This window comes from Bufo gargarizans, chromosome 11, assembly GCF_014858855.1.
Source record: "Bufo gargarizans isolate SCDJY-AF-19 chromosome 11, ASM1485885v1, whole genome shotgun sequence".
In the NCBI taxonomy this organism is placed as follows: Eukaryota; Metazoa; Chordata; class Amphibia; order Anura; family Bufonidae; genus Bufo; species Bufo gargarizans.
In genome coordinates, this window is record NC_058090.1 from 627,120 (window position 1) to 639,823 (window position 12,704).

At 43.6% G+C, this 12,704-nt stretch overlaps 1 protein-coding gene across 2 annotated transcripts in view; it reads left to right on the forward strand.

Annotated features, from left to right (window-relative positions):
- AMN1 (antagonist of mitotic exit network 1 homolog) overlaps positions 1-12,704 on the forward strand; it is a 67,880-nt gene that overhangs the window by 34,293 nt on the left and 20,883 nt on the right. For both annotated transcript variants that reach the window (XM_044272664.1, XM_044272665.1), the window contains exons 2-3: positions 4,173-4,305; positions 7,037-7,184. In XM_044272664.1, the coding sequence (XP_044128599.1) occupies positions 4,173-4,305; positions 7,037-7,184 (281 nt within the window). The remainder of the gene's footprint in view (positions 1-4,172; positions 4,306-7,036; positions 7,185-12,704) is intronic.

Below are 12,704 nucleotides of genomic sequence, written 5' to 3' on the forward strand. Positions count from 1 at the left end.
GCAAGATAAATAAAAATTCAGAGCAAATACAACAGTTTTTGGATGAAATTACTATTTCCAAGTCCCTGGAAGCTCCCGATAGAAGTGAAGGATATGTTAAATGGGATAACAAAGAACAAGGCCCCAGGAAAAGATGGCATCCCTTTTGAGGTGTATGCTCAATATAAAGAAATATTAATCCCGAAACTGCTTAGAACCTGGGAGTCAGCGAAGCAGGAGGGAAAGCTGCCAGATTCTATGCGAGAAGCCTTGATCACACTCATCTTAAAGCCAGGTAATGACCCGGCCCTGATGGATTCGTACCGTCCTATTTCACTGATCACCACAGATAACAAAATATTAGCCAAGATTCTGGCAAATAGACTTAGGAGTGGGATCTCGGTGCTTGTTCATGAGGACCAATCGGGATTTATGTTGGGCAAAACTACCACAGAGAATATTATGAGATACTTTGTAAATACCCACAAAGTTTGAACCCACAAATTGCGGAGAACGGTTGATTGTAACTATAGATGCCTCAAAGGCTTTTGACACCATAGAATGGCCCTTCCTGTTTAACACAATGAAGAAAATGGGATTCGGGGATCGCTTTGTTACATGGGTAAAACTGTTGTATACGGAAATCTCTGCAAGGGTGATAGTAAATGGAGAACACTCAGGTCGCATACCAATTGGCAGAGGGGTTAGACAGGGATGTCGTCTCTCCCCTCTGCTTTTTGCTATAGCTATTGAACCGCTCGCTGACATGATCAGACAGGATCCGGGAATTGTGGGGTTCAGATACCGCACCCATGAGGAACAAATTGCTCTATACGCGGATGATATCATGTTATTTGTGGGTTCACACGGATCACTAAATAGGATATTTCAGGTATTCAAACAATTTGGTAAACATGCGGGACTCAGGATAAACTGGTCCAAATCGGCATGTACAGCTGGAAATTAAGAAGATTCATGAACCTGTCAAATATTTGGGAATTCAGATTACTCCGGATCCCAATGATTGTTAGATTAAATGTGACTCTGAAAATCCAGGAAATTAGGAAGAAAATAGAGGCATTGAAAAGACTGTACATGTCGATGGCAGGACGTATTTCATTAGTTAAGATGTGCGTATTACATGCTTTGAATTACACCCTGTGGAACACACCAGTGATAATCCCCAAAAGATATAAAAAAAAAAAATAGCCAGCCAAAAAAGGATAAAGGCACAGATTTTGAGCATCCAGGAGAGGGAGGGTGAATTATCTGTACCAGATTTGGAACTTTAATTTAGTGCAGGGATTACAAAAAATATGATAACATGGAGCAATACGCAAAGTTACAAAAATGTAATAATAGGGACAAATAAAAGACTGGAGAAATGTAATGTCTTTCAAGTTATGGAAACAGGTATCCTGGCTCAACAGGGAGGTAAATATAGACCTTTGATTCTGTTGATATGGGACAATACTGGCCTCACAGAATTAAAGTCAATTGACCAAAAGATCTGGTGGAAATACGGAATATACAAATTAGGACAGGTATGGGAGGCGGGGGTTATAATACCTTATGAAAAATTAAAAAGGAAAAACCAACTGAAAAGTATTGGGTCGAGGTTCTACTACTTACAACTAAAACATGCACTGTATAAGATGATAGGGAAAGGCACACAAATAACCACTTTACCACAGCCTTTGGAGAATATTACTGAGCTAACACCTGGCAAGAAATTGATTTCAAGAATATACTAATGGCTGTCACATCAAAAGAATAACAGAAGAGCAGTTGATAATCTGATCCATAAATGGCAGGGCATTTTGGAACCTCTGCGGGAAGGCTTTTGGGATTCGGCTATACAGGCAAAGACCAGGGTTTCAAGGAATTTCTCTTATAGAATAATCCAATTTAATATATTGTATCGCCTCTACTACTTTCCCAAAAAGTTAATGAAGTTTTATAGAACCAAAGTCTTTACTTGCCAAAAGTGTGGAGAGGTGGGAGAGGACGATATACATATATTATGGACATGTAAAACAATCCAAAACTATTGGGCAAAGATAATTGAAAAAATAGAATACCATCAGTTTACAGTGCCCAGACATTTTGAGGAATGTATCCTAGGGGTGATGGATGGTTTGTAAGTGCCCCAAAATGGGGAAATTGCAACTGAATTACTGTTCCAAGCCAGTAAATGTATAGTCGGGCATTGGGCGGGAAGTGAGACCCCTACAGTTAAAGAATGGGAGAATCGCACAAGGATGTTGCTAGCCAGTGATGAGTTCCACTTGACCGGGCTTAAAGGGAGTCTTTCACCTAAAATGACCATTATACACCACAAACATCATGATATCCATTACATTCCCCATATTATAATCTTACCTTTCATATTGCTGTCCGTCGCCTATTCTCTCTTAAAAACGCTTTTATTCCATATGCTAATTAGGTTCTGAAGGTGCCCAGGGGCGGCGTTTATGCGGCCGGTGCCCAGGCTCCACGGCGCTGTTCAAATCAAACCCTTCCCCTTTCACCCCTCTGGCCCGCCCTCTGTTCTTCAGATACCATCCTCCAGTCAATGACAAATCCTGCGCCTGCACACTCCATTACCCACTAGGGCAGAGGCAGCAGATCATTTAATCCGCATGCGCCGGCCCGTACATCCCGATCTAGCCGGCGGAAGTAAACTGCCAAAATATCGGGATGTACGGGCCGGCGCATGCGCATTAAACGCTCTGCTGCCTCTGCCCTAGTGGGTAATGGAGTGCACAGGCGCCGGATTTGTCATTGACTGGTGGATGGTATCTGAAGAACCGAGCGCGGGCCAGAGGGGTGAAAGGGGAGGGGTTTGATTTGAACAGCGCCGTGGAGCCTGGGCACCGGCCGCATAAACGCCACCCCTGGGCACCTTCAGTGTTTGGTCAGTGATTTGTGAGCCAAGACCAGGTGCAACTCTAAACACAGAACAGGAGCAGATCTTTCCCTTTTACCTCATGTCTGTGGAGGCTCCACTTCGGGTTTTGGCTCACAAATCACTGATGGAAATCACTGACCAAACACTGTAGTGTGAATGAGGCCTTACATTTAGAACTGGCGCTGGATGCATGGATCCTCCGCCAGCTATGGGCTTTTATTAAGACTGCCGTCTAAAAGGTCAGTCTTAATAAATGTGACCCTATGTATCCAAGACCATAAGAATATTAGCAAATCATAGTAACAGAATTTACGTATTTACAGTTTTAATTAGGAAACTTGTGTTGGAAACTTAGGAGCACGTTAATTAAAACCTGCATTTTAAACGTTGGTTTTAATAAGCTCCATAGCTGGCGGTGGTTTGCCAAAGTTATATAGAGGTGCCGGCCTCTACATAACTTCGTCCGATTCTAAATGTAAGGCAGCTTCCAAACTGTCTTACATTTAGCCATTTTCGACGTCTAAAACAAGCGTAAAAAATAGTAAATGAGATGTGCCTTCCAGCCCATCCCCTTCCCGGCCCACGCCACAACCACTTTTTTAGACCTGGCGTGAGCGGGAAAAAGTCAGATTGTGGTGCAAAGAACCTTTGCACTGTAAGCTGCACCAGAAATAGACCTAATGTAATATTTCTGTTTAATAAATGAACCCCTTAGTCCGAAAAGGAATTGTCCTCAGCGAGCATTCATCTTGTCTAAGTGTTGCTGGTCCTTGGTGTCAAAATGGACAGAAAGCCCCTAGAGAGCAGGATGCCGCAACCTTCTGTACACGACCTCTGCGCACATCATGCTGTCTTCTGCTCTGCGGAGTGTCGGACTAAAGTGCTCTTCTGTTGTAGGAAGGCTCAGAGTCACGGGTCCAAAGGGGTGTGTTCACGTGGTCAAAATCCACAGCAGAAAGATCAGTAGCAGGTTCAGTCCGTGAAAACAGGTTGTGTTTTTGGTGGCAGATTTGTAATTTGGTGTTAAAGGAGTTTTTAGAAGCGTTTTAGAAGAGTTTTGGAGGGGGGGGGGGGGTCCTTTGCTTACCAATTGATTTCTACAGAATCCACTTCTTAGGTGTTTGAAAAACCTCTACCATTTTTACACTGTGGGCAACAGTTGAGTTTTATACATTGAAATCAATGGGAAACTTGATAGAGCTTTAAATGTGGACTTAGTGGCAGATTTTAGCCACGTGAATATTCCCTCACATTCATTATTCTCTGGGTCTTGTATTGGCAGGTGCCTTATTTGCTTAAGCAAAAACCTCTCCAGATATGAGTCCGATCTGGACCCGCTGCCTCCGCATCTTAAGGACAAGCTGATAAAGCTTCTTTCTGTCCAGGGACTTCTCACAGACTCCAACATTGGACGGGTAAGGAAATCAGAGTGTGGTTTCTCATGCACATGACCGTATTCTTCAATGTTTTATCCATTTTTAGAACAGATAGCACACTGACCTATGATATTCAATGGGGCCATGCTCTACGCATCTTTTTCATGGATCCGTGTGCCCGATCCAGGAATTTTAATGCAGGTCCTATTCTTGCCCATTTTAGATATTTCTATTAATGGGTGTGGGGAAAAAAAGCACACAGAAGCTGTTCATTTTTCAAGGATCTATTTATTGTGGCGCAAAAATCTAATATGGCTATGTATTTGAGACCTTAAAAATGCAGCGTGTTGAGGCCTCAACCCATTCCCGCAAATGGATGTACCTGTATGTCCAGGTGCGGTCTTTACACATGGTATCATCTCAGAAGTTGAGCAGGCACCATTGCCGCCTAGTGCCTGCTGTTTTAAACAGCAGACACCCGGGGCTAATGTCTGCAATCGGTGATAACGGCAATTGCGGATATTTAACCCTTCAGATGCAGTGATCAATTGTTACCACGGCATCAGAGGCGGTTTTCCCCCAGGACCACTGCACTTCCAGGGCTTGAATGGCTCCCCCATGTTTGGTTGCTATGGCAGCCTCAGGCCTTCTAATGTCTCCAAGGCCTGCCACTGCTATGTTCCTATGGAGCCCATAGACTGCAATGTTAACTTATTGTATTCTATGGGAGACGGGACCAGATAATGGCATGTGCAAGTTTAAAAATAAAAAATCAAATCATCCCCTTTCCCCATATAAAAATAAAAAATATAAAGATCATAGGCATCGTCATGTTCCAAATTCAGCATACTATAATATAAATTTATTTTTATCCTGTACCATAACGGAAAAAAGATCTGAATGGAACATATTCAGCAATATAGAACCATAACCCAAAACGTACATACAGTATACGGAACCCTAACCGTAAAGGAGTTATCACATAACTAATGTACTTGACATCCTCTTCCTAACAAAGCTAGAACCAGCCCTCTACCTCACATGAATCCAGAGATCTCCCCATTCATTGCTCTACTAGATTTATATCAAGCTGACAGCTCAAGGGGAGTGTCTTTTCTGCTGCATTTCAGGGGGTGTGTCTCAGCTCTCCCTATCACAGCTCAGGGGGCGTGTCTCTTCTCCTGCAGCTCTCCCTATCACAGCTCAGGAGGTGTGTCCATGCTTTCCCTATCACAGCTCAGGAGGCAGTCGATTTGATTTGATTCAACTTTATTGTCATTGCACATGTATAAATACAGGGCAATGAAATACAGTTTGCATCTAATCAGAAGTGCAAAGAGCAGCAAGTGCAATAAAAACAGGTTATATACAGATAAGGGTAGTGTAAAAAGTAGGAATAGTTATGTACAGATTATGTACAAATAAGTTAAGTATACAGGTGTTTATATTGCTATACAGAGAGCAAATATACAGATGTACTATGGACAAGTATACAGATGTACTGATGTATACATATAGACAGATATACACATGTGCTGATGTATACATATATACAGATGAACTGTTCTATATTGCTATACAGACGACAAATATACAGATGTACTATGAACAAGTGGAAGAGTAGCGCTATGGACAGACTGCAATAGTGAACAATATAGTGTAAGTACGTACTATAACAGAGACTTATGCTATGACAATGTCCCAACTATAGCAGTAACCAATATGAACATACCATAGATGTTAAGAATGAATGACAGTCATGATCATGGTCATTGGGAGGGATGGAGGGGAGGAGGAGTGTAGAGGGTTAAATGAGTGTGGATGGAAAGGTTCATCAGGGGACTTAGTTCAGCGTAGGGTGACATCTGTGGGAAAGAAGCTGTTCCTAAACCAGCTGGTTTTAGTCTGAAGAGTCCTGTAGCGCCTTCTTGAAGGAAGTAACTGGAAGAGTTTATTGGCAGGATGAGAGGAGTCCCTAAGAATGATGCGTGTCTGACGTAGACATCTCTTCTTGTGAACATCCTCAATGGCAGGAAGTGAAGTCCCTGTGATGCGTTGGGTGGTTTTCACCACCCGCCGCAATGACTTGCGGTCAGCAACAGAGCAATTTCCATACCAAACTGTAACACAGTTTGGTCAGGATGCTCTCTATCGCACAGCCTATCGCACAGCGGTAGAAGTTACCCAGTATGTCAGCAAACAGGTGGGTTTTTTTCAGTGTCCTCAAGAAAAAGAGGCACTGTGTGCCTTCCTTACCAGGCTGGAGATGTTGGTTGACCAGGATAGATTCACAGAGATGTACGTCCCCAGGAACTTAAAGCTGGAAACCCATTCAACAGCCGTGCCATTTATGTTGATGGGGTCATGGGTGTCTCTCTTCTCCTTCCTGAAGTTGCAGGATGAAACTGAGCATGTGCAGCCATCTCAGTGAGCAGGACAAAGAAATTAGAAAAAGAGCAGGTTGTGCTACACAAATACATTTTATTGAATAACTCTGTGGTTTTACTAGATTTTAATTGCATGCAATTACAAAAGTATTCAGATCCAGGTACTGGTTTGAAAACTAGAATATTTTTCATGGGACAACCCCTTTAACCTAACCCTAAAATGTAGAGCAGCATGGACCCTACCCAAGTGCATGGTAATAGTCACTGACACTTGGCATAATACAGAGGCAGTGATGATAATATTATGGTTTACTCTAAGTACGGTATGATGTGCTGCAGTGGATTTACTGCTGTGTTCTACTGACCAGTTGAATCATTTGCAGGTTCTGCATCCATCTGTGAAAAAACTTGACCTCCGTGACTGCGACGTGTCTGACAATGCCCTGAGAGCAATATCCCTGTGCAGACAACTCAAGAAAATAAACTTAAATTCCAGCAAAGGAGAAGAGAGAACCTCAGTTACGTCTGAAGGTAAGTCCATACGTTTTTTTTTTTACTATTTCTTGTGTATTTGTTTGTTGGAAAGTTGGGCGAGGAACCAGGATGAAATTATAGTCTCAAATATAGCTTGTGATGATGACATGGGCTAGAAGAGCTGAGTTATGCCCTTCCAATCCATAAGCTAGCACACACTATGACTCTCTCACCGCTATCAGCCATATCGTCCCTTCATGAAGCTGACACAGCTGCTGCTTTTTACAACCAGGGCCGGTGCAAGGATTTTTGCCGCCCTAGGCAAGATAAAAATTGCCGCCCCAACCCCCGCCCCCCCCCCCTTTTTATCAGATGATCTGCCCATATCATGACATCACATATGTTCCACCGCTTTCTCAGCTTTTAAATTAAAAGAACTGCTATGTCTCCCTTACGGTTAATCCAGCTTCTTGTAGCTGTCTCTTTTAGAGGAACGGAATTGCGGACCCATACATTTCTATGTGGCCACATGACGTGCGGCCCCGATCCGGAGTTACGGACCTGGATCCGCAATTCCGATCCTGAAAAAAATAGAATATATCCTATTCTTGTCCGCAATAGCGGAACGCACATTGCCGCTGTCTAGGGCTGCACGATATGGGAATTTTGTGCGATTGCGATTAGGGCCCTAAAAATTGCGATAACGATATGCGATGCGATATTTTAAAGGAATTGTGCTAGAGGTCTATTTGCTTGGATTTTCCCATATGAGCCGCTGACGCGGCTGGGTATGACATAGTTATGGGGGATCTGTGGATGACGCTGTGTTGTGGGGGATCTGTGGAGGGTGCTGTTATATGGGGGATCTGTGGAGGACGCTGTGTTGTGGGGGATCTGTGGAGGGTGCTGTGTTGTGGGGGATCTGTGGAAGACGCTGTTTATATGGGGGATCTGTGGAGGACGCTGTGTTGTGGGGGATCTGTGGAGGACGCTGTTATATGGGGGATCTGTGGAGGACGCTGTTATATGGGGGATCAGTGGAGGACGCTGTTATATGGGGGATCAGTGGAGGACGCTGTTATATGGGGGATCAGTGGAGGACGCTGTTATATGGGGGATCAGTGGAGGACGCTGTTATATGGGGGATCAGTGGAGGACGCTGTTATATGGGGGATCTGTGGAGGACGCTGTTATATGGGGGATCTGTGGAGGGAGCTGTTATGGGGGATCTGTGGAGGGCGCTGTTATGGGGGACCTGTGGAGGGCGCTGTTATGGGGGACCTGTGGAGGGCTCTGTTATGGGGGACCTGTGGAGGGCTCTGTTATGGGGGACCTGTGGAGGGCTCTGTTATGGGGGACCTGTGGAGGGCTCTGTTATGGGGGACCTGTGGAGGGCTCTGTTATGGGGGACCTGTGGAGGGCGCTGTTATGGGGGACCTGTGGAGGGCGCTGTTATGGGGGACCTGTGGAGGGCGCTGTTATGGGGGACCTGTGGAGGGCGCTGTTATGGGGGACCTGTGGAGGACACTTATGGGGGACCTGTGGAGGACACTTATGGGGGACCTGTGGAGGACACTTATGGGGGACCTGTGGATGGCACTGTTATAGGGGATGTGTGGAGGACACATAGGGCCATGAGGGGGGCCAGCTTAAGACATATAGCATCTTATGCTGGTCCCCCTCATGTGTCCTAAACTGGGCACATAACTGCCCTTTGTGTGTAAAGTGTTTTACTAGTGTGTGTGTGTGTGTGGGGGGGGGGGGGGGTGAAACACTCTCTTTCCGGCCTCTGTACTCACTATGAATGCAATGCACTGCAGTGAGCGGCAGCGAGGTGGCCGGCCGGCGCGTGACTGACGTCACTTAGTAACGCTCCTGCTTCCTGAAGTGGGAGGAGCGTTACTAAGTGACGTCAGTCACGCGCCGGCCGGCCACCTCGCTTCCGCTTGCTGCAGAGCATTGCATTCAGAGTGAGTACAGAGGCCGGACCTGTTAGGGGAGAGATTGTTTTACCCCCACACACACACACACTAGTAAAACACTTTACACGAGCTGGCCGGCCGGCGCCTGACGTCACTTAGTAACGCTCCTGCTTCCTGAAGTGGGAGGAGCGTTACTAAGTGACGTCAGTCACGCGCCGGCCGCCACCTCGCTACCGCTCGCTGCAGAGCATTGCATTCAGAGTGAGTACAGAGGTCGGACCTGTTAGGAGAGAGATTGTTTCACCCACACACACTAGTAAAACACTTTACACGCAAAAGGCAGTTATGTGCCCAGGGCCCCTTAAATAATCGCGGCATTTTCCGGTCGGCCAAATCGCCATATCGCATTTGCCGATTATCGCGATTCGATTACTTTTTCGATTTATCGTGCAGCCCTACCGCTGTCCGTGTTTTGAGGATCCGCAAAACACACACGGATGTGTGAATGGACCCTGAATGTGAGGTAAATTTGTTTCCAATGTAGTATTAATAATTAAACAATTAAATAATAAACATATTGCATTGTCTACTTACCACCAGGACAGTAAGATGATCTGGTCTCTGGCTGCAGAGCTGAAGACCACTGTGATAGGCCGAAGGAGGATGAGAGTGACAGGAGCTTAGAGGTGGCCGAGTGGCAGGCTTCAATAGGGATGTTGAAGTCGCCCAGCTGGCAGACTGTAGATGCGATTTATTTATTTTTTTAACCCTAAAAAGGTATATTAGACGCTGTTTTGTTAATATACCTGCTACCTGGTCCTCTGGTGGTCCCTTTTGCTTGGATCGACCACCAGAGGACACAGGCAGCTCTGTAAGTAGCACCAATCACCACACTACACTACACCCCCCTCTGTCACTTATTAACCCCTTATTAACCCCTGATCACCCCATATAGACTCCCTGATCACCCCCCTGTCATTGATCACCCCCTGTAAGGCTCCATTCAGACGTCCGTATGTGTTTTACTTCTCCTGAGTACGGCGATACCATGTGTGACACTTTTTTGCAGCCTATGTGCGCAAAGGGGCCCAAATTCCAATGAGTACTTTTAGGATTTCACAGGGCATTTTTACGCATTTGGATTCCAAACTACTTCTCACGCTTTAGGGCCCCTAAAATGCAAGGGCAGTATAAATACCCCACATGTGACCCCATTTTGGAAAGAAGACACCCCAAGGTATTCCGTGAGGGGTATGGTGAGTTCATGTAAAATTTTATTTTTTGTCACAAGTTAGTGGAATATGAGATATATATATATATATATATATATATATATATATATCATTTTCCGCTAACTTGTGACAAAAAATAAAAACTTCCATGAACTCACTATGCCCATCAGCGAATACCTTAGGGTGTCTACTTTCCAAAATGGGGTCATTTGTGGGGTTTTTCTACTGTCTGGGCATTGTAGAACCTCAGGAAACATGACAGGTGCTCAGAAAGTCAAAGTGCGCAAATACATTTTTTTGCACCATAGTTTGTAAACGCTATAACTTACCCAAACTAATAAATATACACGTATTGCATTTTTTTTTAATCAAAGACATGTAGAACAATACATTTTGAGAAAAATGTATATAGAAATGTAGTTTTATTAGAAAAATTTTACAACAGAAAGTGAAAAATTTCATTTTTCTGCAAAAATTTCGGTCAATTTTGATTAATATAAAAAAAAGTAAATATGTCAGCAGCAATGAAATGCCACCAAATGAAGGCTCTATTAGTGAGAAGAAAAGGAGGTAAAATTTATTTGGGTGGTAAGTTGTATGACCGAGCAATAAACCGTGAAAGTAGTGTAGTGCAGAATTGTAAAAAGTGATCTGGTCACTAAGGAGGTTTAAGCTAGGGGGGGTTGAGGTGGTTAAACAGCTATCACCCCATCTTACTACTCTGATTCGCATCAAAACTCCTACAACAACATGTCCATCTCAAACTTAGAAACGTAGCAGATAAGAATCATTTGGCCTATCTAGTCTGCCCAATAAAAACCTGTCCTCCCACCTCTGATTCCAGGGAGGAAGGGGGGGGAGTCAGAAAACCAGTCAATATCTGGTGTGGCCACCATTTGTCTCACGCAGTGCAACACATCTCCGTCGCATAGAGTTGATCAGGTTGTTGATTGTGGCCTGTGGAATGTTGGTCCACTCCTCTTGAATAGCTGTGCAAAGTTAGAAGAATATTGGCAGGAGCTGGAACACTCGCAGGGTGGATAAAAATCAATGATTTAAAAAAAAAAAATCAGATTTTTAATTTAAATCTGATTTTTTTTTTTTTTTTTTAAATCTGATTTTTTTTATATAAAATGCTTTTTGAGGAAAATATATTACCATCCAAAGGTTATTCCATCATTAAATAAATATTAGTTTTTTAATTATGTAGAATAAGGCTGTACGTGGACTCCCATATTGTTGAATGGATTAGGCAGTGCCTGAGGGACAGACAACAGAGGGTTGTAGTCAATGGAGTATATTCAGACCAAGGTCTTGTTACCAGTGGGGTACCTCAGGGATCTGTTCTGGGACCCATATTGTTTAATATCTTTATCAGCGAAATTGCAGAAGGCCTTGATGGTAAGGTGTGTCTTTTTGCTGATGACACAAAGATTTGTAGCAGGGTTGATGTTCCTGAAGGGATACACCGATACACCAAATTGAAAAGGATTTAGGAAAACTAGAGGAATGATCAAAAATCTGGCAACTAAAATTTTATGTTGATATTGGCAAGATGATGCACCTGGGACGTAAAAACCCAAGAGCAGAATATAAAATCAGTGATACAGTCCTACCCTCAGTATCTGAGGAAAGGGATTTAGGTCATTATTTCAGAAGACTTAAAGGTAGCCAGACAATGTCATAGAGCAGCAGGAAATGCTAGCAGAATGCTTGGGTGTATAGGGAGAGGCATTACCAGCAGAAAGAGGGAGGTGCTCATGCCGCTCTACAGAGCACTAGTGAGACCTCATTTGGAGTATTGTGCTCAGTACTGGAGACCATATCTCCAGAAGGATATTGATACTTTGGAGAGAGTTCAGAGAAGAGCTACTAAACTGGTACATGGATTGCAGGATAAAACTTACCAGGAAAGATTAAAGGACCTTAACATGTATAGCTTGGAAGAAAGACGAGACAGAGGGGATATGATAGAAACTTTTAAATACATAAAGGGAATCAACAAGGTAAAAGAGGAGAGAATATTTAAAAGAAGAAAAACTGCTACAAGAGAACATAGTTTTAAATTAGAGGGACAAAGGTTTAATAGTAATATAAGGAAGTATTACTTTACTGAGAGAGTAGTGGATGCATGGAATAGCCTTCCTGCAGAAGTGGTAGCTGCAAATACAGTGAAGGAGTTTAAGCATACATGGGATAGGCATAAGGTCATCCTTCATATAAGATAGGGCCAGGGGCTATTCATAGTATTCAGTATATTGGGCAGACTAGATGGGCTAAATGGTTCTTATCTACCGACACATTCTATGTTTCTATATGTGTAATTTTTTTGGGTAAATAAATTCCATTAATCCATTCACAATGTCATGCTCTTCCAGAGGTTTTTGTAAGATTTTTGGGCAGTTTCTCTGCCTACAAGATAT